This window comes from Pithys albifrons, chromosome 2 (genome assembly GCF_047495875.1).
Source record: "Pithys albifrons albifrons isolate INPA30051 chromosome 2, PitAlb_v1, whole genome shotgun sequence".
Classification (NCBI taxonomy): Eukaryota; Metazoa; Chordata; class Aves; order Passeriformes; family Thamnophilidae; genus Pithys; species Pithys albifrons.
Genome location: NC_092459.1, coordinates 53,935,808 through 53,962,628, shown reverse-complemented (window position 1 = coordinate 53,962,628; position 26,821 = coordinate 53,935,808). Strand labels below are relative to the sequence as shown.

Genomic DNA, 26,821 nt, shown 5'->3' with positions numbered 1-26,821 from the left:
CTGGGAGTGGTATTTTAGCATAGTTTATGAAGGCATTTTAATGCAATTCTGGAGGTTTTATAGGGGGAAATACTGGTGCTCCTGTATCACAGATGGGTAAGCATAGTTACTGCCTTTGGGACACATTGTAGCTATTTTGAATATAATTTTAAATTAAGAATATTTCTACTTGCTTTCCCCAGCACGGCCAGGAGATGATACCCATCTTGAGCTTTGCAAAGCATAACATTGGAACACGGGGATGCTGTCTTTTCCACAGTTTCAGTTTGTCATTGGTGCCACCCACACTGTGATACTTTCCAAATGCTGATGAACCTGTTTCTGTTGATCTGCACTGACAGCTCTAGTACTGATTAGGACTGGTGTAGAAAAGTGTGTTGAAGTTGTGCTTTGTACTTGTGCAGCTACATTCATGGATATGGCTTCCTTGCAGCCCAGGAAAAAGCCTGGAGATTTTCCCACAGTACTGCAGTGAGAACATACATGTAGAGGATGTATGTATATATATCCGAGGTACTAATTTCACACAGGAAAAGCTGGCTTTCATACAGACAACTGTGAAGGCATAGAACTGCAGAAAGAAGTGACATGGCTACAACTAGGGACTATTTCTGCAGAAGATCAAATAGAATATTGCTCTCCAGATGTCAACAGGCCCTCAGAGCTGCTGGTTACCACAGTTAATAGTGACCTCATGAGACACCTAGAACCAATCATGCCCAATCTGGTGATGAATTCAATTCAAAGCAATTAAACAGACAGGATCCTAACAACATATCTTTTAGCAAGAATGGTGCTAGAGTTATGAAGTAAAAACAGTGTGTTTTGTCACAGTAAAGCCAGAATCACAGTGATTTTGTAGTTAAAAAAAAAAAAAGGAAAAAAGAGGCTGTTGTGGTGGAGGCATTTGTTTAATACATCCTTTTTATGGAATACAATCTCAGGAAGACTCCTTCCATGCTGGCCTGTCAGTTGTGTTGATTATGGTCACTAGTGAATACAAGGGGATAGGTGTGGGAGAAAATAAGAAAATGCTTATTTTTAACTGAAGCAATCCCCTAATCTAATTTGTTAAACAATCCCACAATCAGGGAATATGTAGAAAAGGTAGTGAGTGTCTTCTCAAGATCTTGCAGCAACTGTGTGTTCTGCTAGCATCCCACCTTATTGAGATTTAGGTATCTGCTGGGGGATCCTGGACTTTTCTCACATTCTCATTCCCACAAGAAAGAAGTCATGGCTGGTGTGGACCCAGTTCCCACACTAAATGGCTGCAGATAGTTGGATATAAAACCTTACAGGCATAGCTTAAACTAATCACTTATGAGATTTGGAGCTGCCATAAAAGAGTGTCTAGTGGTACCGATCAGCATTTCTTGATTCCCCTCCCATACTTCCTCCTCTAAAAGACAAAGTTGGAGTAAACCTTTATCAAAAAGGTAAAGTGCCCTCTGTGAGGACCAGAGGAGCACAAGTGTGGAGTAGCAGGGCCATAGGATTTTTGCTAGTTGATTCTGAAAGATAAAGGGAGAAAAGGTATGGTATCTCCCAGGGAGCTTGGCTTCTTTGTCACTGTACCTATAGCTAATGGTTAACTTGTGATTAGGAAACCTGGCCTGGCAATAACCTTTCTCCTCATTTGTATTCACTCTGAAGCAAGTCTTCATCAATGCCTGTCTCTGGAAGCTGCACTGTAATTCCATGAGACAGCATTCACAATGATGCCACACCTTGTGAAGAAGACAGTTGAATCACAGAATTCAGCTAAGCCCTGTGTTTTAGCCCTCTAAATCCTCTAGTTCTTTTTCCTTCATGAAAACACTCACACAAATATAGGAATGTACACATTTTTCTTGCAATGCAAACTCCTAATGAAACAGCTCCAAGGGACATGATTAACATGAAATAATAATGTCCCTAGGGCATAGGGAAGCTTCTGCCTTACAGAATTTCAACATTTTAATTGACTTGTGATGTCTAGAGTGCTACAACATCCAGACTTTGAATTAATCCAGCTGTTGGACTGGGCTATCAGACGTGCTAAAATCTATTTGCTCTTTCTTATTTGCAGCTGCTACTTTTTAATTAGTGATGTATCTTTAAACATTCTTGATCTAGGAACCCCCAATCTGCGTGTGGAAGGTTCTGCAGTACTGATGTTTAGGCAGAAACTTGCATTCACTCATCACTTCAATGTTGATCTTCCTCATACCATATCTGCATTTAGCTCTTCAAGTTTCTGAGAAGAGAGAAAAGACTTTAGACTAATTTTCATTTATTCTGAAGCAAGGAAGAATTTTACTGTGGATATAAAAATGTTAGATGTCAAAAATTAGATGCAAAGTACAGAAAATGTTAATTCCATCTACCTATGCATTGTACCATGTAGTTGATATTCTCTTTGTAGAGGTACATTTGTAGCAACTGAATTATCATCTATGAATTGTTTGGTGTGCTTTGCTCCCCATTTTTATTAGTCACACTCTAAAATTTGTTGTGACTTGCTTTGTATATTTTCCTTTTTATAATGCAAGTTTTCTGCTTTTAGGTCTTTATAAGGTTGTGGCAGATAAAACTCCATATGTCAGCATTGAAGAAATTGCAAGAAAAGTCTCTATTGGGCCAACAAGGTTTGGTCATCCATGTTTCTACAGCCCCGAGGATATAAAATTGGCAAACTTCACTGTCAAACATGGTGAGCAGATCACCTTCAACTCAGTGGAAGAGGTCAATGGAACAATGGCTGTAAACTGTGTCGTGGTCAGAAATAACCAGTCTCATTCCTTTACTTTGCCGTTTTCACAAGAAGGAAAATTCTACGAGTGCGAAGACGACCAGATATACACTCTAAAAGAAATTGCAGAATGGAAAATCCCGAAGTGCAGAAACCGCATTGTCAAACTTTCCAGTACTTTACATATGTGGGATTTCTGTAATCCACTTCCTGAGAATTTTGATGGCTGCTTGATTCTCATGCCTATCTATGAAGTGCAGGCAGTAATGAAATGTAAGTACCCTTAAATACACAATATTTGCTTAAAATAGCTGTGAAATATTCAGTTTATCAAAAAATCCTGATCCATATTTGCCACAGATGCTAGTTCCAAGATGAAGAAACAAAAAAATAATATTGCCTTTATTATTCCTATATCATCTGTTAATTCAGATTGTTACCTTGAATTTCTTTCTGTTGCCATTTTACTGTCACTACAATTAAATCTTCATGTTAAATAAAATATATTGCATAGTGAAAGTGTAGAGCTTAGGAATTCTATTCAGTTCTCAGATTCTCTTTCTTTGTGACTCAGACTCTGGCCATGGAGAAGCCAAATGATCATTTATGGCTATGGCTAGGATGTAGAAAAGGAATAGAGACATACATGTTGCAATACATTTAACTACCACTTATTTTTCAGAATGAGAATTTCACAGAAAGAAAGATCATATTATTTTATTCTTTTGCAGAAAAAAGATATCAATAGAATATACACAGAAAAATCTCATGGACAATTTCTGAAACTTCTAGGTTTGAGAAAACAAAAAGATTAAAGCCCCAGTATCTTTAATAGCTGTAATTTGTGTTGTGAGGTTTATATATATATATATATATATACATATATATATATATATATATATATATATATATATATATATATATATAAAATTGTGGATAATACTATCCACAATTCAATAAAAAAGATTCCTGATAAGAGGGTTAACTGATTACATTTTCACGGGCTGTGGGCAGGAATGCTCTTTTCTTCTCATTCTTAATAATTAACAAGTTATATGTTTGGAACTCCTACAAATGCTCATTAAAAAACTTTCATTTTCACTTGCCTCCTTTGTTATCTTTCTCTTGTAGTGCTTAGGATGTTTGTCACCTGAAGGTGTCAAAGTGACAAAAGCAGAGTTGGAACAAACAGATCCTAAATCACTGTCACAGAACTCTGTCATATAAAATACATCTGACACCAACTTTGCAGTATAAAATATTGGTATGTCCTGCTACAGGGAAGTGTGAATCAGGATATACTATCCCTGTGTGTAGGTCTATGCAGAATAAGTCTTACTGAAGAAAGTCATTAAAATTTATTTGCTTGTTAAATTTTACTGCCCTGGTCAGGGATCTCTGGTGTCATTGATTTGGAGCTAAAGTCTTAAACAAGCCTTAATTTCATGGTCAGCTTTGTGCTTGGAAGTTTTGCATTCAAAATTTTGCAAGTTCAGTTGTGATAAAAGTGCTGTTGTTCCCTGTCAGATTGTTAAATTCAATGGCTCAGTTCTGGTAGTGAATAAAACCAGGTGATGCAGAAAAAGATTTCCACAGAGGAGCATTATAGTAAAATGTCTCAATTCATAAAGAGTAACCTTAGGCTTTGTTATAGAAAGTTTTTGCCCTTTTTTATGATCTTATTTCCTAATAATTACAAATGTTTTAATTATTCTTATAAATATTAAAACACCCTATTTCTCCCAGACTGGCCATAGCAACAACATTTGTTAAAGGATTCAAATGTATTTATTAACTAAAAGTATTTTCCCAATAATTTCTTTATAGAAACCATTACTATGAAATAAAAGAATAAAAATATGACTTGTACCCAAGAAAGAGTCTGATAAGATAAACAACTGATTAAACTTAGAGGTGTTGTGGGGAAAATAGTGAACTACATTATTTTTTGCCTTTTTTTTTCCTTAAACTTCTCATTTACTCACATACCTTATTCTCTCTCTTCCTTTGTGTGGTCTCATGCAAATTCGATAACCATATCTCCAACTACAATAGTTAGACTTACTGATACTATTAATGGTGTCTGTTTTCACATGGAAGTGCCCACCTCAGGGAAAGTACTTTAGTAACTGGCCAACAGGATTGTATTTTATTCAAATGTCAGTTTGAAAACAAAACCCAATGTATTTCATTTTCTTTTCCTTTTCAGTTCGAAAGGACATAGTTCATATCCTCTCAGATCTGGATGTTGAGGTCAAGGATATAACAGACTGTTATGATATCAGCTCTTTCCTTCAGCCACTGTCTTTGGAAGATGTATTTGAGAGAACAAGCATGGAATTTCCTATGGTTGCTGAGATAATGGAAGGACCTTCAGGAAGCCAAAAACCTTATAACTTATTATCTACAGGGAAAGAGATTGTCATCTACAAAAAGCACCAGGCAGCAAGAATCCTAGCTTCTGAGATCAGAAGCGATTCCCCCAAAAGACATTTTTTAATCCCTATGAGCTACAAAGGAAAGTTCAAGAGAAGACCTCGGGAGTTTCCAACTGCCTATGACTTAGAGATAGCAAGAAGTGAAAAGGAACAGCTTCATGTTGTAGCAACTAAAGCCTTTGCTTCCCCTCACAAAGAGCTTTTTTCTGTTTCAGTTGGAGATCAGTTTCTAGTTCAGCAATGCCAGACTAGTGAAATTCTCTATGAGGGAAGAAAGAAAGTTGTAGATGTTCTAGCTTGTGAACAAATACTAAGTGATACCTATAAAAAAGTGCTCCTCCCTATGTACATGGAAGGCGGCTTTGTGGAAGTAATTCATGACAAGAAACAGTACCACCTTTCTGAGATTTGCAAAGAATTCCCTCTGCCTTTTAACGTCAAAGTGTCCGTGAGGGACCTCTCCATTGAGGAAGATGTCTTGGCTGCAGTGCCTGGTCTGCAGTTTGAGGAAGAAATCACAGACTCTTACTTGGTGATCAGTAGTGCCAGCAGTCCAGTGGAGAGCTGGGAGATCCCTATATATCGCTTAAACATGTTGGTGCACTTGCTCAGCAAAGATGTCCAGAGAGTTGTGCCACCTGTGACTAAGACAACAGTGGAAGAGATCAGCAAAGAGCAATACTATATGGTGCGAAGATATGAAAACCAAACCCTTCATCCTCCACCCAGGCCTCCCAAAAAGCCAACACTTGCAACCAAACCTGCTTTTGCAGTACCTAAGCAAGCTGTATCTGATGTACTACAGGCTCCAAAGGTAAGGCATCACAACTTGCCTTGGAAGGTCTTACAATCACAGGTCATGTTCTGTGGGTTTAAAATCTTCATTTCTCTGTTGTATCCTGATGGCATGTACACAGATGTCTCTCAGCTTCCTGTAATAGGCAAATTAGCCACTATAGACAAGAATGGCTAAAATCTCCAGTGTGCATTAATTGATCCATGAAAAACAACGGAACCATGCAGACTCACAGCAGAAATCTTGGCTGTATAATTTTGCATGGATAATCCTTTACTGCACCATTGTAAAAGTGAAGGGAGAGACTTGAAGTGCCTGTATTTAAATCTTTATTAAGAGGAAGCATATGTTTTCATGATGTAAAGATAATTTTGCTCAGCTGGAAATGGCAGAATTAAGTTCACATAGAGACAGGTTGTATAGGAATTTTTGAATTCATTGTTTGCACTTATCCAAGTGGCAAATAGGTTTAGGGAAAAAAAAAAGCAGTCATTTTAGAATAGCACTTCATGTTAAGAAAGAAGTGCCCCTTCTAGGACAATTTTCTTCATGTTTAACCTAAGGCAATGCATTTGTTCATTAGTCTTTGTGTTGGGTCCAGCTGAGGTGGAGTTAATTTTCTTTATAGCAGCCTGTAACGTGTTGTGTTTTGGATTTGTTACTTAATAAGAGTTGACAACATGTCAGTCTTTTGGCTGTGGCACAACAGTGCACACACAGTGTCAAGGCCTTCTCTATTTCCTTGGTTTCCCCCAGAAAGTTGCCTGGGGTTGGGAAAGAGGCTGAGAGGGGACACAGATGGGACAGCTGACCCCAACTGACCAGAGGGATATTCCATGATATATATTGCTAAGCTTAGCAATAAAAACTCAGAGGGTGATTTGTCTAGAAAGGTAGCCTAGCTCAGAGACTGGCCAGACATCAGTTTGCTTGTGGGAGGTGGCAACTGACTGCCCTTGCATCAGTTTTTTTGTGGGTTTTATTTTCCTCTTGACTTCATTTATTTAACTGCCTTTATCTTAATGCATGAGTTTTCTTGCTTTTGCTCTTACTATTCTCTCTTCTGATGAGATCATCATCCCGATGTCAAGGTGGAATGAGTAAGCAACTGGATGGGTGCTTAGCTGCTGGCTGGGGTCAACCCACCACAATTTTCTTGCATATATTGAAAGCCCATAAAGCCCTTTTCATGGGCTTTAATGAGAGAGACTGTCTAGGAGGTATTTAACTTAGGTTGCAGTTGCCCTCATGCACAAACAAAAATTCCCTACAGGGAAAGAGGGAAAGACCTTCAGGTCTCTGTGTTGTGATTGTGCTATGCTTTAAATGCAATGTAACTCATGGAATTATATTTTGGGAAGTTTGGAGAAAGTTTTTTTTTGTGTTGCTCTCAAAGTGAAGTCCAACTGCAGCCACTCTGAAAGGGCATCATTTGTGAGCACCTCTCTTTGCCTGCTGGAGGTTTTCCTTCCCTTATACAAATTCCAAGACAATATGCAAGTCCAAAGCTTCACATAGGTCCTGGAAGATAGTTACAACACAGTATAGAAGTGAATGGTTAAAGTGGGTCCCTCAGATAAGGATAATTCAACAAAAAGAAGGACCATTCTCTCCTGTCTTTGTTACAGAATCTTCTTTTCTGCTAATTTGTACAATCAGCATTGTAGCAGCTTAAATAAGCCATCCTGTTAGGCTAGGCAGGATACATGAGAAACTGGTTCCTGGAGCTAACAGGCAAGCAATCAGCTTGTTACTGGCCTGGGGTACAGAACTGGGGAAAAATTCCCTGAAGCTGTGTTTCTGGTAGACTTGTACCCTTGTTAGGAGGACTCAGACCTCCTGCAGTTACTGATGGCTGCGTATGGAGAAAAGCAGGTGGATGCAGACTCCAGATCAGGTTCATGCACAAGATAATACTTTCCTGATGTGAAGAGCGAGCAAAAAAGGCAGGAGAGGGATGAACTGAGGTTCCTTTGCACATTCATGGCTGAGAGCAACCTGCAGATGTCCAGAAAAAAGAGATATTTTAAACACTATTTCAGAAGACCTTTTTTTTCCTGCCACATTCTTGTAATAAATAAATAATAAACTGCAGTCAGAATGCTCAGAGTTATGGAGAATTGTAAATCTCCTTCCCTGGAAAAGTGAAACAAATAGGATCCCTTATTCATTAGATTAAACAGCCTGAGCTGTAACTTACTGGGTTTAAAGTCACACAGAATGCGTTATCTTTTCTATCCTGAGCATCCAGAGTCCTCTGAGAGGACGTGGATGGTAGCAGCTAGGCTCTGTCTTGGCCCCTCTGCAGCGTCAGGGGAGACTGTATTTTCCTTTACATGTATGAGGAATGTCTGAAGGTTCACAATGTTGGAAATTGTGCCAAACTGATAAACAGCCCTCTTTGCATATTTGTGACTATGCATAGGCTCATTTGCATAAATAACAGATGAGCGTCCTAATGAGCTGAACTTAAGCCTGACAAGGTGGCAGCCTGGAATAAGGTTTAGTGCTGCATGCATTGCTATGCTTTTTCTGCAGGCAGCTCCCTGCTTGGGGAGCTCTGGCTGCTTGCTGGAGGATGGTAAATAGGTTCCTTGCTGACCAGTTGGGAAACTCTGGCTTGGAGCTCCAGGATTAAATGCTGCTGTTGCATGAGTCCACAGAGGACTAAGATCCATCTATTTTATGCCAATACCTGAGAATAATCTTCAAGAATGGGTCACCTTTATCTACAGCTTTTGCTCTGATTTCCTCTTAGCTCACAGCAAAGCTGTGAGGGCAGAGAGGCTCCAGCTGTCTCTTCCTGCTGTTCTCTGACCTTGGTAGGGGAACCCTGGGGCCAGGAGCAGGACTGTATGCTTCACTGTGTACTTTTGGTAATGTTAGTCAAAGAATTATATAACATCAGCCAGCATGGACTGGGATCTCAGACGAGTGTTAAGAAGTGCCTCTGCTTGTTCAAGGTGCAGTGCTGCAGAGACATGAATGTTTGCGCAGTTCAGCAAAGTCCAGAGACAACAAATGAATTCTCAAACATAATACAGCTGCATTTACCAAGCACTCTGCCCAGTCTCTTCACAGGGTTAATTAAGTTGGCTCAGCTGCTGCTGATACAGCTTTCCCTTCCAGAGCCTGGGGATCTCTCCTTTTCCACCTCCACAGTATAGCACAGACTTTCCATTTCTCTCTCATATGAATGTTTGAGTAAGAAACAAACTACATATTTTTGCAGTTTTGTATTGCTTGCTAATTGAATAAACAAAAATAAACCCCAGCACATATGTGTAAACTAAACAAAGTAAACAAAATACCTTATATTGAATGATGACATTTATCTGATATTTCATATAGCAGATATCCATCTAATATGAATAGCAGATATCAGATCTCTATCCAATAACTAATACCACCTCTAGCCATAAGCACCTCTAGCTAAGGACAGGGGTGACAAACAACTTGTATCCTTTGTCTCATGGTAAAATGTAGGATACAAGCAGTCTTTCACCACTCTAACTGACTTGTTGAATTAAACAGTTTAAATCATTCAGTTTCTGGTTTGTGAGCTTATCTAGAAAGTGAGAATGACCAAATAAAACCCTAGAAGTTAATGCCACTGATTTGAGAATGGAGCATCTCACTTTCTTACCAAGTTGGTCCTGGGGAGAAGTTCCCATGAGAGGAACCATTCAGGACCTCACTTTTAAAAATGAATTCATTTAAAGGGAACAAGCAGGATGTGTCTGTTCTGTCTGTAGTTAGAACCACCACTATGAATATAGCAAATGAAGTTTTCACTTAGTAACTCCCTTGAAAATTGTTTCTTAAAGTTTCCTTTTTGCCTGCTACCTACTGCTTCCTCCCCTTCAAGCAGCAAAAGTTTTCTATCTTTCTTTTTGCCTATCACTTGAAGCAGTAAATATCCTACAGATTTAAGAAGGTGCTAATATATGTCCCTCAATGCTTTTGTATTAAATTGAAACAAATGCAATCTTAATCAATGCATGGAAAGCCACAGTTTAGTTCTAGTACTTTTAATGCCCTGCAGGTACTAAGTACATTACTTAAGGGACAAAAAAAAAAGGCAGTATTTTATTCCTCATAACGAGTAAAAGAGGTTAACTCCATGCTATTTTCAGTGGTCTGTTTAGTCAGGCATCTAACTTGAGCCATGTATCTTTTATGAATGTGGTACTGGAAAACTCAGTTTCAGGCAGCAATCTGCTCATCTCTGGCAAGAAAGCTGAGAGAATTCCAGCCAGGGAAACTTGAATTTAATAAAATAGGAGTATCAGGGCATGATAGTGAATTGTCATTTTGTGCTAGAGTCCATTATCCTTCCAAAAGTCATTACGGTGTTAAGATATCAGGAACTTTCTTGCTTTCTTGCTTCTTATTTCAAAATTATAATGAAAGAAAAATTATCACTTCCATCTGGTTTTGCAGTTCTACAAACTAAACTATCAAAATCTGCCATTAACATATTTATCATATCTGTCTTCACAGCAAAATGAAGACTTATCTGGAATTAAGTTGATAAGACATAAGCTGCATTTCTCAGCAAATGAGTTTTCCTACAGTGTCTCCTTTCCTTCAATGTAACTATTTCTTTTCTGCTTCCAGAGCACTTTTTCACATTTTTGGGGCCTTTATAGAGTAGATTTAACACAAATAATTTTGCTGTGTAGCAAGAAACTAACCTTCCCAAACAAATGCATGTTAGAAAATGCACACTGGACAGCCAGGAAGGAATAGGTAAGAACAGACTTTAGGAATTAACAATTTTTTGCCTCTGGAAATGAAGAAAAATGTTGTTCATTAGCAGATGCAGAAATGTGCATATGCAACCATAAGAAGAAGAGGTTTTTTCTCTGACAGGTGCAGCATTGTGGCTGCTGAGGCTGCAGCTGTGACTCCTCTTTCTCTCTTTTTTTCTGTCCCCACTGAAGAGGAGGTTTCCCTCTTCCTAGAGTCTCAGTTTCCACCCCCTCTTTCCCCACATTCTATGTATTGTTTCTCCCTGTCACTTTCTAGTAGCTTTCTAATAAATAGCGTGTGAAGTTTGGAAAGTATAGCCCTACACATTTAGTATCATCATACAGTCTCATTGCGGTGAAGTTCCTAAAGCCTCTCAAAATCCCATCACCACCACAGCTTCACCTGGTGAATCAGGCTTCAGATCCTTCCACATCCTTGTGCTGCAGCTTCTCACTTCTCTGAGCACCACATCCACACTGTGCCACAGGTTTCTTTTCCTCCTAACACCCATCCTGTGCCACATATGTGTGATTTCCTCCAGATCCATGTGCCTTGAGCCCCCTTGTACTATATTTTGCATGTGTCTTTCACTCCCCCTAACTTACATGACATTGGTTCTCCAGTCCACTCTACTGCTTTCAACAGGCTTGCCTTTTTCTATTCCTTATTTCTTCCCAACTCACCTCCACTGCTTTCTCTTCTCTCACGCAGTGAGCTGAAGCCCAGGTCACAGGCACAATGGAGTAGGAACTGCAGGGGTATCTCAAGTTACACACAATCTTTTGTTGCCTTCACCAGCAGCTCTATTCCAAACCTCAGCAGAGCATTGGCCTTCAGCTACATTCTTAGGAGCAAAACTGGGGTAAGATGTAGGTGCTGACAAGTGTCAAGCAATTTAATTTTCTTGTTGGCTGGACAGTCCAAGCTGAAGGATTGTGTAATGGTGCTCTGTTGCCGAGATCTTTATGGCTATGTTCAGACCTGGGGGCCCATGACTATTTTCTGGAAAGCCTTTATGCATCCTTATACCATGCTGGGCTGAAGCCTAAATGTATGCCATTCCACTTCATGTCCTGGGTTTTCTGCAGAAAAAAAACAAGCAATGCTGTCTGGAGAAGCACTGTAATCTCCCTGGTACCCTATAGACTCAGTATGACCCAACAGGAAGGAGTCGAAAGAGCAGGAAACCCTAAAGACCCAGCTAATAAATGACTGGACCTTTCCTGATATTCTCAGTATGGAGGTGTGGCATTAAGACTTCTTTCTCTTTTAAACAATACTAAAAGCTTAAATTTTCCACAGAGGATCATCAAGGTTGTATTAGGCACTTACTGCAGTTTGATGTTAGTCTCAAAACCAAAATACAGTAGGGAAGATAGCAATGTGCCTGCCAGAAAGACAGACAGTACATAATTGCCTGAAAAAACAAGGCACTCTGAGGTGTAAGTCTCATTGCAGCAAGGCATTACTACTACAGGAAATGCTGATACAGTACATGAAATTAAGGAAGGTACAGATGAACATTTGGATATGCTGACTGATGAAAATGCCAAATGGTTAAAAGCAAATTGCTTAATTTAGAGCTAAAAATGAATTACTTTGAGAACAAAGAGAAAAGAAATATAAAAATAAAGAGAATGCCCAGAAGAAATAAAAAATTGAACCACATGAAATATGGAACCCTTGATAAGAAGGAAAATCCTGCACAGAATGTGTGAGCCAAAAGCCATTGATGTCAGTAAGATGAGAATGGGCTGGTGTGTTTTTTTCCTGTCTTGCATAAAGTACATAACATAATAAAACACATAGCATAGCAAAATCATACAATTGTGTAAAATTATGAAGCAGGACAAAAAATGTAAAAAAAAAAAAAGAATTCAAGGAAGCACTGCAGCAAAATAACTCTTTAAAAATAAAAATTGGAGAAAGGAATAACAAAAATTTTTTTCAGCTGGGGTTCCAAGAAGCCTGACTTCCCACAAGGCTGTTCTGCATGCTGAATCCTTCTGTTTGTGCTTTTCCTCACAGCAAGAAGATCAGAAAATTAAGTTGGTGGGTAGCTAGTGCTACCTCTTATGGCCTGTATTTTTGTCTGTTTGGAAGTCAGCAAAGAGCTTTGCAATTTAAAATTACCAGAGATAATGTGCACCACAGCAAGTCTCCAGCAGGAAGCACAGTCCCCATACTGCTGCAATGCCCATCTGCAGCAGTGGCAGTTACCTGCCAGGCAGCTCCTGAGGATCTCACAGAGGCAGCTGCTGGAGCTCTTGGCAGCTGCCAGGCTCTCTGACTCTATGCCTGCTTAAACACCCTCAGGGACTTTTCTGGGTTCTGAAGGCCAACTGGCATGAGGTGTCTCTGCTAGTAACCCTTTTGGTCTCCTTATTTCTGGGAGTGGGCCATAGGGGTGCTCTAACCCCCAGATCATGCCTGGAAACTGTTTGGGAAAGTCCTAGTTGGCACAGGTTAAAATGAAATTCAGGGGTGTTTATAGGCACTGTGTAATCCAGTAGGCTTGATACAGCTACTGCGAAAAAAAGATGGGAAAATGGATGCTCACCAAAGTCACTAAAGTGTTGTACATGATCAGTGTAAAAGACAACACAGACATTGCCAATTTACATTATGCCTTTTTTCATGAAATTCAACCTTTTGCAGTACTATCAGCTTGGCATTCTGGAAGTGAAGGCACCCTAGAAGGTTTCGATTACGTTTTCAAATATATGCCCCATGAAAGAAAATAAGAAAGGTGCTGCCAGTGTGACAGCAGGGTCAAATCTAAAAAAGACCTTGTAGTCATGGCTTAGATTTTCCAGAGAGTCTTTGCAGTGAGGAATTGAGTGATTATCATGAAATAGAGAATGCTGTGGAGAGACTCATCAAATCCATTAAAATTTGTTAATGACAGTCCAAGACTTTCCCTCTTTATTTTTTAAATGTGTAAGTCCATAGACATGGCAAAAAAGGATGTTGAGGGAGATTTTAAGGGTTGAAATTAATACATTTACTGTCTCTGCCAAGAAAATTAATTTTTCTTCTTTATGCTTAGAGATGTATAATTTACACCAAACTTTTTTGACGTATTTAACATCATTATGTTCTTGTTTTGCCTCAGGACACAAAATAGTTTTACCGGTAAATATGGTGTGATGGCAATATGTTGTGGTGTTGTGGTTCAGGTTTTCCTCTCACTTTTTTCCTTTTCTTTTTCCTTTTCTTTTCTTTTCTTTTCTTTTCTTTTCTTTTCTTTTCTTTTCTTTTCTTTTCTTTTCTTTTCTTTTCTTTTCTTTTCTTTTCTTTTCTTTTCTTTTCTTTCCTTTTCTTTTTTTTTCTTTTCTTTTCTTTTCTTTTCTTTTCTTTTCTTTTCTTTTCTTTTCTTTTCTTTTCTTTTCTTTTCTTTTCTTTTCTTTTTTTTTTCTTTTCTTTTCTTTTTTTAATACAAAATGAAAAGGGGATTGAGGATGCACAAGTTGTTCAATTTTGTTGTGATCACTGTAGTGCCACTGAAAAACCAAAGCAATGATCCCAGGCATGCAATGACTGTAGACACTGGCTTGTATCAGTGATCCACCTGAACTAGTGTGATGGAGTCTAAGTAGAGTATCACTTGATAGGAGTCACTGGAGTGAAAAAAAAAAATGAAGCTCTTTGCTAGTTTGTGGCATGCCATGAACCACTGTGATGGACAACAGTGGCAATGAACTGCTTAGACTCTGCTCTGGTTTGGGCTCTAAATTAGCTGGAGTTGAAATCTGGTTAATAAACCAGATAAAACTATTCCAAAAACCTCACTGTTAAGCTTTAAATTTAAGAGTATTTCAAAAAGTAAATAATACTTTATGTGCAAAATGAAGAAATTGTATCGGGAATCTACTTATGGATCCATCTGTTTTGTATAAGTGGCAAAAGCATGCTCTACAGTAGTAATGAGGAAAAGAGTGGTTGAGTTTGCTTGTGAATTACTCTCATTTGAAAGGAAATGTGCCAAGCAATTGAACAGTAGCTCTACAAGAAAATTCTGGCCATGTGAGGAATAGGGTTCATAGGAGCTCAGTAGGTCTGCTTTACATTTCCACTTCTGTCACATACTGCTTCACCAGGCAAATCACATAAATATCATTGCCTCCAGATACATGAAGAAACTGCCAATTGCGAAGAAGGAGTGTGGATTTACAGCTCATTAGTTACTTTATATGGATGCTTAAATCTCAGGTAAATGCAAGATACATTGCTTCACTTTCAGTAAGGGTCAGAGCTACCTCACATTTAATCTGGAGTAACAACTATACAGACAGTTGCCATGGAGTATTAAATGAGCTGTAAATTCATGCTCATTTACTAGGTGGCAACTTGTTCGTGTAGCTGTCTCCTCTGTCTATGTAATGGGATACGATGCTTCATTTTCCCATCTTGGATATTTGTGTAGACAAGCATAATTTTGGATGCATGCAGCATTTTGTGCATTGGCTACTGTGATAGGAACAACAGCAACAACATAAAAATAATATCAGCAATGAAATTACTAGACACTAGTACATTTTATCCTTCTTTAAAAGTTTTTAACTGGAGGTTAATCTATAGAAGAGGTGAAAAAACCAAGTGACAGTTGTCTAGGATAGGTGGATTCTAAAGTGTGTGTATTTGAAAGGAAGAAACAAGAAAGAAGAACTTATTTAAGAATTTATGCCATTGCAAGGTGTTAACCCTGAGACTCACTAAAACTTTTGTGAGCTTGGTGTTTTGTTAACCACTTCATAGTTGATTCTAATAGTAGGCTCTGGTCTTTTGTGCTTGTCTTCTGCATCTGCTGTGATATATCTGGTGTCTTAAGCCTTGTCTTCACCTGTTGGCTTACAGAAGGTAGCAGTTAGTTTCAAGACATTAAGACTTATGGATGGAAAGTCAGATGTTTATTATAAAGCCTCTGTAATTTTCCCCAATTTGTGGAAATTTGACAAACGATAACATTAAACTAAGAGTTGCATGTTAAAGTTAGTTTGTGCAAGCATGAAAGGTGTCAGCAAGGGAAGAAAATGAGGAAAGAGACTGCTACAGTACAGGTTATAGAAATGTATATCTATTTTATATTGATAGATCATACTTGGTTAAAAAGCAGTGGTACATAACTGATCATGGATAAGTGAATGCTGGATTAAAAAGACATTTTTCAAAGTCAGCTCTAGCACACAGCTTTAACAGACACATCATTTATACTAGTTGCAATGATGGAGCAGCACCACCATTCGGATGGAAAAGTGGATTAAGGAGCTAAGTTAGGAAGGTGAAATTGAGAACTAGTGAAACAGTAAAATGGAATATCCAGTTGCATTCTATCAAACTGTGAAATGGGATGGGAAAAGACAATTTATGTAGGATGGACGTAATTGCATTTTTGCTATAGAAAGGTTTTTTTCAGGAGGAGGATTTTTCTTTCTAGGTATGTTCTTTTCCTTTTGTGAATATCCTAATTCATAGCCATCCCTCCCTCATTGTCTTTCACATAAAAATGTAAAGTAGCATACTGTAAAAAAAAGTCTGCTCTGCTTGAGACAACCACATGCATACATACATGGTGATTATCATGAAATATCTGCTCTTTATCTGTTACTGTACACCTTGTTGACCAGATGGACCAGAGAGGTCTTGGTTTACCCCCTACTCATACTCCATACAGTCAGCATTTGATGGTGCAAATACCCAGGCTATCAACCTCCTACACTACATATACTCCCTCTCTCTTCTCACGGTTTGAGCAAAAAACATGGGAGCTAGAACAAAAACAGAAACCAAATCCTTAAACAGCAGGCTTAGATTTTGCATAAGGCTTTTCATTAGTTTGCATCTTCAGAAAAGACAGAGATAAAATCATCTCATGAAATATTGAAACCACTTCTGCCCATATGAATAGCTGAATGTGCAACATCTCCCTCTACCCTCCAAAATGGAAAATAAACCTTCTTGTGAATGTTATGAGTTATTGAATAATAATATGGCAGTCACCTAATGCTGCTATTGTTGAACCTAAATGAAAAACCTTATTAATCATGGATTTGACAGCTCATTCAGTTATAATAATGTTTCCTGTCAATCCAAGCTCTCATAATTGGATCTTACTTAGAAAGGAAGATGCTCCATTGACTGCTCAGATGGAGAAAAATATAGGTTTGAAAATGAAAATATCAGTCTGAATTCTGTTTCCAGGGAGCCTGCTTATGCATTTACAAGTTGGATAACACTTTAATCCTTGCTGTGTGTCACATTTGGATGTTGCTATAATAAGATTCTCTCACTGACTAGACACCAGCTCTACAGTCATGACAGTGAAAGTGAAAGCAGGAAGAGTAAATGAAACTTCTCCAGGAAGCTGATGTATCATCACTATGACCTAGTTGCAAAGAATTAACAGAAATAGATGGCTTTTCTACATAAAGAAGTGTGTTAGGCTGTGAATTTACAGCTAATTTGGTTTTCTGCATGGCCTCTTTTGTGTTTACTCAGTATGAAGAAAGTATTAGACATTTCCCATGGCATTGAGTGGAGATTAAGTTACTTTGAACCAAGGCAATTTAGTGAGCTGTAGGATTGTTTTCAGAGAAAGTTAGTGGCAAGGAACTGTAAATTCATACCCTAACTTACTGCATAATATCTTTGTAAACAAGGCCAGAGACAGAACAAGCACAAGCAGCTGAGGTTGTTATCAAAGGAGTTAAATATTCAGGCTGAGACAGAAAGCACTTTGAAAATAATTTCAGATAAATGTCATTTAGAAGATATTCTGTGGGCAAAACCCACAAACTGCAAATTGGAAGCCCCAGTTCGGTGGGTATAACAGGGAGAGGTGGTGCAGTGTGTGTGGGTCACAATTTGTTAAGGACACTGAAGCCATAGGGTAAGTAAAGCTTAGACTCAACTTAAAAAATACAGGTTTTATAGAAAACTCTGTTCTAGGGCAGTCGATGCAATAATTCTCAGAAAGTGTTCTTGTTCACTGATAAACCAGTGTGGCTGCAATAAATGGGAACTTGGAGCAGCTTTCTACTCAGTAGTATAATGTCAACCAGCATAGAGACACCAGATTGTTTTCACTGCCTTGCAGGATAAGTAGCGAATAATCTGGTAGCATCAGGAATTCCTGAGTATAAGGGCTTACTGGTTGTGTGCTTGAACCTACAGTAGATATACACACTGAGAAGATAGTGAGTAATCCTTTCTCCATCCATGGCTCAACTGGATGAGGGACAGATGGGAGAATAGACTGTAATCAACACCAGAATGTAGTAGCTGTATTGAGACAATATGCTTTCTTCTATGATTTGTCTTCAATCACTGCAGTTTAGCACTATCTTTTATTTTGCTTTGTGCCAAACAGAGATAACTTCTTCACTGAGATTGCAGTGCCTGAGAGAAATAAGGACAAGGCTAAGAATGAAAATGTTACAAATGTGAACAGGAATAAAAATCCAAAGGAAAGTGAAAAATGCTTGTTTTGTGTTTGCTGCTGTGTATTTGTTTTTAATGCACAGTATAGCTGACTGATTTCTCTTCTCTGAATAAATAAATATCAATTTTTTTTTCAGGTGAGGACTTGGTATCAGAGGGGCTTTCTTGTATTTTTACAGTGCAAAGATCATCCAGTCATAGACCAGAAATCATCATATGCCTCTGCAACCCCACATGTAGTGTAAATTTGTGGAGGTTATATAATGGTTTGCAAAGTGCCAATTAGCATAAAATGTCCATACAATTTGTCATGCAGCTATGTAATTTGAACGGTGGAGTAATAATTCAAGTAATACTATTCACAATATGTAGCTTGTTCAGCAGTTGTTGAATATAGAAAATAAATATTTATATTCATGGGATAGTTCTGAAAAGGTCAAGTAGGAGATATTTTAATCCATGTTTTCAATTTGTAGCCACATGTATATAGTAATAAATCATAGCAGCTTTCAAAAATAACAAAGGCAACAGTGACATATGACTCTCAAATGCCTATAGACTGTAGATGAAACTAATTTGTTTTTCCTGAGCACCTAAACACAATTTCTTTATTTGTTGTTGTGATCTCCTCTGTAATTACAAAAAGAGATTTGATACCTAATGGCATAAAACATTATGCTAACAATTTCAAATTAATGGAAGCTTCCAGCTTATTTCAAAATACACATTTCCAAGTGCTGCCATTATTTTTTTCATAGTTTTTTTCAAATGTGAATACATTTTCAAATCTACAAATGTAATTTTTATTTGTAATTTTCAAATGTAAATGCAACTTCTCGCTCTGTCTCCAGGTACAGCACAACTGTAATAACATGACAGTCTGAGACACTAATTTGCTGATTAAAAAAATCCTTTACAAATGTTTTGCATGTTTATACATTGTATGCAACCCTAACGAAAATGTCATGATTGGGTTTCTCTCAATATGTATTGTCATTCAGTTGTAACCACAAAGAAACCTCTTCCTGACAGAGCATTTTGTTTTTCTAGCTGATTCCAGTCATTAGGCAATGCTAAATTGTTTTCTTTCTGAAACATATACTATGAGCACACTTTCGACTACTCTACTGTTTGCCTAGCTCCTCATCTGTACATTTTGATGTGCTCTGTCTTAGGCTGTCTGTGCTGGGATAGATGGACCTCACAGGACATATGCAGGCAAGGTCTAGAGAAATACAGCTCTGTTTACTGTAATGGAATTGAAACGTCTTCCAAGAAGTATGAATTTGGAATATTTGTTTTGGGAGAAGAAAATGTCATGCATGTTTCTTCAGAACTGGGCCAGCATGGCCTGGTACAGCCTAGTTACAGAGGAAGGTGCCTTTGCTTGGGTTAGAGATGTTAGAGATGTGAGCTGCATCTCTAAGCTTCCACTATGGTCTGTACTCTCTGTGGCTCCTAAAGAGCCAAGTAGACACTTTGCAGTTAGCTGGATCACTTTTAAACTTTTGTATTGATGAGGTTTCCTGACTGCAAGCAGAGCAAGGACAAGTGGATCATGCAGATAGGTACACATAATTGTGTGAATATTGGTGCCTTGATCTGCCTTGAGTTGGCATAGTAATTAATCCAAACTGAATGATAAACATCTTTTTTCACAACAGGGCTGTGGTCACTGCATTTGCATAGGGAAAGGGTCATTCATACCCATCAGCAGTTCAAGTGAAGCCCTGCTGCTCTGGCTGTGTTGACTTGGGTCCTGCATAGCTGTGCAGGTACAAGGTCTGAGAGATGAGGTGCAACCCTCGTTCAGAAGGAAGTGTTTTGGCAAGGAAGGCTGTCTTGGGTGTTCCTATGCCATCCAGAAACACAGAGCCTAGAGGAAAACTAGCATTCTCAGAGGCTTGTTTTCATCACCAGCCTACAAGCTCTCTAGTGTTTGCCTTTTTGGCTCTCCCAGGTATGTAGCATGTGTCTTAGTCTCTGAGCCTTGTTCAAGAATCTCATGGGGTCTGGAAGTTTGGCTATGTGCATATCAAGGACGAGGGTCGTTCTTTCATAGAAACAGGCATAAATATTACTCAATTTACAAGCAATCCTCACTATGAAGGTTTGGGGATCCATGCTTTCCTGTTGTGCATATTTCATTCCTATTGAAGTGAAAATGTGTTCAGCAAAAATGTGTATGTAAACATTTAAGGGAATTACTTAGTAGGGTTGAGAAAATTTTGTGTTTCTCAGATTTGTTTTTCGTAATGAAACTAAGTATTGTCATGCAAATTCTCTCTGGATGAAGAGATAAAGTAAGAATTCAAGTGTAAGCTAGTCCATCTGTTTCCACAGCTCTTGCAATGCCAGTAATTGAAAGGGCACATTGGGTTCTTGAATCTGTAACAGATCCTGTTTTTCATCCACCACTTTGATTTGTAGCATTTTTTATAACAGCAGCTAAAGGCACAGATGAAAAGATCTAAACATGCTTCAAAGACATAAGAAACACTGACACCTAAGAAGCAACATGTGTGGCTGTTTTTCTTCAAAATCTTATTTAAAATTGTTTATGTTTGCTTAATGGTCATATCTGCTTGAACTCTTGAAATGAATAATAGGGATTTCTGAAGACTTCATCTCTACTGCTGATAAAGATGTAAAGTATCAACTGGAATGAAAAATTGAACAGTTCCAGTGAGTTTTTAATACCTTTGTTGTTACAAAGAAAGCTTAATTACATAAAATTACGTGTGAAAAAATCCATTTACAGTGGAAGAAAGGAGTATGGTTTGTAGTCCTGCCATAAATTTTGATTCCTACGTACTGAAACACTGAACATGTGAATGTATTGATTCAGTTTCAATATCAGGTAAAAGAGCATATACATGTGTTGTGGTTTTCCTTTTCTCATTGATATATAAGCAGTTTGCTAAAGTTCTGCCCACACATTCAGGACTGTTTAATTGAATAGTTACATCTCCTTCTCCCTCTCTGTCCTCACCGTATGTACTAATGTAGCATGAGAGAAGTATACAATTTTTTAGTTCTCCTTTTTTTTTTTTTAATTTTATGAATCCATTCCATTTTTGCTTATTACACAAGCATCTCAGCATATTAAACTTCTGTCCTAGATAATTTTCAATGGCAGATGAAAGAAATCATCCACAGAATAATTTTGTACTGAAATTCTTTTTTTTTTCATTGGTGTTTAATAAATGTGTCCCCAGCTACTAATCACACAGGGTCCACATTTTCATTAATAGGTGCAATAAAATAATTTTTTTCATGTTACTTTCTGATTTTTAGTTCACTAATATTTTTCTTTTATCTGGCAGATGTATTTGAATAGATATAATTTATAGAGAATTATGTTTTACAAAACCCCACACCGATATTGAGAGCCCTTGCCTAAAACACAGTAAATGTTGTGGGGTTTGTTGTGGGGGTTTTTTTGGGGGGGTTGTTGGGTTTTTTTGTTTTGTTTTGGGGTTTGGTGTTTTGTTTTGTTTTTTTTTTAATTTGCCTGATATAGTCATAGCTTACTGACAGATAACCTTGGACAGGATTTTTTTTTTAATCTGTGAAAATTATCTGCTGATATACAATCACTAAGAGCATTCTTGTGCACCTTTGTTCATTACCTTTAAAAGCTTGTTCAATTATGAAAAGATGCTATCTCTGCTGTTTCAAAGAAAGAAACCAAACCCATAGAAAGCACATCTTTTCACATTAGATTTCTATTTACTATGGCCTAGTCTAATAATAAATGCCATAGTCATCTTATTCATCTGTACACATTTCTTTTAGCCTCTTAGGCTGTGTTCTACATTTTACAATAAATGGGGTGATACAAAATCCCCATTTAATAAATTGATCATTCTGGAAAAACATCACTGTCATTCAACTTGCAGAACATAACGGATGTGTAAAATGTTCCTAGTAAAGCATATTCAGTACAAGTTCAGAGGACAAAGCCCTTACTCATGCCTCTGTTCAGAGCACTACCTAGACTCCTACTATCGTAAACCTTTTTCTCTTAAAATAATTATGTGTACATTTTTAGCCTCACATACTTCTTGTATGTTTTATTTGCCTTGTGTGAACCCATTTGGATATATTCTTTGAGAAGAGAGAATGCATCATCAGTACTTTGAAATAAATGGGATTAGAGATAAGAAAATAGGAGCACAGTTGTTGGTTTTCCAGCATTCCCAAGGAACATTTCACAAGAGAACTCTGTTGATGCACGTCAGCAGGTAAAAGTACCATTACCTAATGTCTCCTGCGAAGAAAAAGAAAAAAAATAAAAGCACAATATTGTATCACCTACAAAGAACCATCAATGTATCACAGAAAGATGAATAGCACAGTTGTAGTCCCTCTGTTTGAAGGGATCATAACCAGTTGCAATAAAGTACAAATACTTTGGCTCCAAGGCAATGCTGAATGCAGCCATGTGATTGAGTCTGGTGATCTTGATGTATAGTGTCTTGGGTTCTCTTTGAGAGTTCAGAGGTATGATTCCTTCTGGCTGTAATTTGCACCACTCTAATTTCCTTTGGACAAGGCTTTAATTCCTATTATAGAAATAAGTTAAATTTTACTACCCTTCTGTGACTGATACACATTCAGGCAGGAGGTTACTTCCCCTATGTGGATACTAACAGCACATACCATTGATGTGAGGAACATGCACTACTGCTTGCTATTTCTTTTTAGAAAATTTTAAGTTCTCCACCAAGAGACCTGACAGTTCAGAGAATACACTGGCTCTGACAATAATTAATAGTAAAAGAATTTTTTTCTTTAAATGTGAGCATATATAAATGTTATGACCCTTTCCCCTGTTGGTATTTGGTGGTATTTTAAGCGAAATTTGAGGAGTTTTGCATAAGAGCCTAGAAGCCTTGGTTATAGAATTCCCTTGTTCTATATGTTTCTTCACTGTGTTTTGTCTTTAGAAAGCTGAAGGGCTTGTCCTATCAATTCATGAATCTATATATGCATTCTCCAGATCTACAAATGTTGTAAAATCAATTCACCAGAAATACCCAGAGGATTAATAATTTAAATAAAAACAATCAGGACTGACTTGGTGTTTTACAGTCAAAAAACATCTTTTCCCTATACTGTTTCCCCTTCTGGTGCATAAATAATTCCTCTAGCATTAGTGGAGCTATGCTAATTTATACCCACAGAGGACTTGATCTCAAAAGTCTAATTTAGATGACAACACTGAAGTGCAAGGACTTGCCATTTTTATTTGTATGTAAAGTACCAGGCACTCAAGTAGTTGTGTGTCATTAAATTATTTCTAGAAAATAAATTGCCGTTTGGAAGACTTGCCCTTGGGTGAAATTATATCTTTTTGTATGACTTTAGACAGATGCAATGAGTTAATTTGAACAGCTGCTCTTCACTTCCCTAATTTTGCTCTCACTCCTATCTCCCATATCTCCTCTGCTGAGCATGCCTTCTTCACTACATCTGACTGAAACAAATACATCCTTGGACAGTAGCTCATGTACTTCATTGCAGTGCTCCCTTTGTTCTGAAGGGTCTTGGTAAAAAATGAAGTAGTAGGGCATAAAACTGGCCGATGTCAGCTATAGCTCCTGGGACAGCTAAAATTTGGATGGTAAGACTGTTTAAAGCCATCAAAACTCCCTCTTCCTCAGCTGTAATTTTTTTTGTCACACAGCACAAAATTTTACCCTAGGGTTTGTGTCTGAATAGTGATGGATTTGACAACAGTCTCACCTGTACACTGGACATGTAACCATTAGCAGGGCACTTCATTTCAGAGGAATCATGCAATTAAGATAGCTGATGTGCTTCTACTTTTCAAGCCTTATGTTAGTAATTTCATAAAGGCTGTATTCTGTTTTCAGCATTCAGTGTTCTCTGCATAAATTGCTGAAGTATTTGCCTTAGTGGTACCTGAGGCATACTTCCAGGTAGCTCTGGTCCAGCTCTGGTGCTGTCATTCTCACACATTAGCATTTCCTTGTGACAAAACTAGTTTGAAGTCAGCAGGACAGCCATGAACATACATATATGAGGCTAAACATGAGAGAGGGCTCCCTTGTTTGCAAACAGTGAAGAAGAGATGATCCTTGCTGAAAGAGCTTGCCATTTGGGGAAATAAAGTACACCTGCAGAAAAAGCCTGTATCAAGGTTAAGGCTGCTGTTATAGTTGATGGAACTGAAATGGAAACCTTATGTGGCCTGACAAGACATTATGGGTAGTAAGGGAAGCTATGAACTGAGCGTATTGCTTTCTAGTTTGTGTTTCTGTGCCTGTCATTTAATCTCAATATTGATCAATGCTTACCTGTCTTATAGCCTAGTGGAATACAGTGTACTGCATTCTGCTTTCTATTGCTTGTAAGTCAGATCCCCTTGGGGTCTTAGATAACACTGTGAGCCAGTTGGTAATTATTGTCATGGTGACCAGAATACCTGGTGAACTGTCTCAATAGGCAACTCTTTGTTTTGAGGGATCAGGTTCACATATTCTCAATGATTTTAACATACTGGGGTTCTGACAAACACATTTATGTAAGGATACCATTTCTATGATAAACAAGTTATTTGGAGACTATTGTCTTTATTGGCAGACTATATTTAAATAAACTCATTTTTGCACCCTTAAGCATAACTTAGGGGAACTTTTCTGACCTCAGATTTCTGCTTTATTTAGAAGGTTTCCATAATTCTGTAGTCAAAATATATATTTTATAAGTTTATCAAAATTTGTGATATGTGCGTTTGTCTATTTTGTCAAGGCTAAGGCAAGCCTGATTTTTTTTCCACATTTTTCATATTAGTATTGGCTGTACAAGAGAACTGTATAAGGGTAATATGAAGAAAGATGAAAACAAAAGGCTACTGCTAGCTGTAAGACCCTGGGGAGGCATATAATACTATTGCAGCTGGTTGTAGCTTCAGTTTCTAGGCAGCTGGAGGGCTTCTCAAACCTGGGGACTTGCCTTGGCCAATCACTAGAAAATAAGAGTGGGATATTTGGATTAATAAAATTCCACTAGGAAATGTTGTGATGGTAAAGATCCCTTGAATGGATATTTACAGTCATTGTATCACCTACAGGCCCACACAGAGTGAGGGACTTGGGATCTCTGAGCCCTGCAGAAATACGTAGTGAGTGGTAATCCCAGCAGATATCCTCATGCTCTAAATAGATGGAGAACGCATGTCAGAGGGAACAGAGCAGATGACTTGCCTGCAGTCACTCAGCAGGTTAGTGGCTAGGTTTCTTGGCTAGCAGATCTGTTTTGTCCTGAACTAAACCTCTGTGCAAAATATTTTCTCTGCAGTTTTTGAGAAGAAAAATAGACTGAGACCCCAGATACAGAGTTTGTCAAACAGTAAGCCTACAAAATGAATTCGATACAACCATAGTATTTTTTAAGCCATCATTGTTGTTCAGGTTGAATTAATGCTGTCCTTTAAAGGATGCACTAGTCAGAAGTCTGTAATGTGCTCCTGTACATCTACACCAAACTCTAGCAAGAAGTGTGTTAGAGTAGCCTTGTGAAATAATATCAGGTATTAGGTATTGCATAATGATTCTGAAGTAGCTGGAGATCATAACCAGACATCTCTTTCTGGAATGACACACCCATTTTTGTACTGACAAACAGAATAAATTTGCCACCTTACTCTCCTGGAAGTCCCTGCTTTTCCTATCTTTACAGTGGAAAGATGAAATATAGATAAGAAGAAATGCTGGAGCAAGTGACTGCTGTACTTAGCTCTTCTCTGTAGCAAAATCCTCAAGGGACATTTTTGTGCCAACTTGTGTTACTCTTTCCCTGGCCCAAAACACTAAATTCCACAGAGCTATGAGGGAGTTGAAGTCAGAGAGCTTTCTGAAGTGAAGGATTTTGGTCAAGTATAAAATAAATGTTTTTAATGTGGTAATTTTGAAAGGAAACCTTTGAGATGGGCAAAAGAGGCTATTTTAACAAAGGGTGAAGTCTATTTTCCTGTACTACCACTTTCAATCTTTAAATTACTTTGCAACCTCTGATAATGAGCAGTAATGAAAAACCATGTGACTCCACTTCTGCCTTTATGCATTCATTAACTGTCAAAGTCTGATCAATTGTTTAACATCAGTTGAGATTTGACTGACCTCTTGATTTTTTGTCTTTGTAATGCTGCCACGTTCAGGAAAGGAACACCTGCCTACTCTGGAAATCAGACCTTTGGATTTTCTTTGTCTTCCACTTAGGGCTGTGACCTAATAATTACCTAGAGAAAGCAGAAGGATGCTTGTGATGCCCATGTGATACATTTTTAGCAAATAATCAATAAGGAAATAAATCTTTTGGTCTGTAAGAGGAAAAGCAACACTCACTCTGATGTATTTACTCAAATCTGGGTTGATTTTCCTACTCTTATCATGAGCAAGGCAAAAGTAGCCTTTGGGAGCAAGAGATGTGCAAGACTGGAAGAAAACAGAGTATGTTAATGAAATGTACTCAGCAGAGAGCCTATTACAGTGTCTGTCCTCTCTCCTGTGCCACTGCAGAGCTAAAAGTGATTGATAATAACCTTGTAGTTACCGTACAATTTGCCTACAATTTTATCGTTGCAGTCATGGCATTGAGCTACAGTTAAATAAGATAATTCCTGTGTGC

General features: G+C 38.0%; 1 protein-coding gene across 5 annotated transcripts in view; it reads left to right on the top strand.

The window, feature by feature from the left end:
* The window catches only part of THEMIS (thymocyte selection associated), an 80,044-nt gene that overhangs the window by 21,114 nt on the left and 32,109 nt on the right, over positions 1–26,821 (top strand). For all 5 annotated transcript variants that reach the window (XM_071549038.1, XM_071549039.1, XM_071549040.1 and 2 more), the window contains exons 3-4: positions 2,549–3,007; positions 4,944–5,986. In XM_071549038.1, the coding sequence (XP_071405139.1) occupies positions 2,549–3,007; positions 4,944–5,986 (1,502 nt within the window). The remainder of the gene's footprint in view (positions 1–2,548; positions 3,008–4,943; positions 5,987–26,821) is intronic.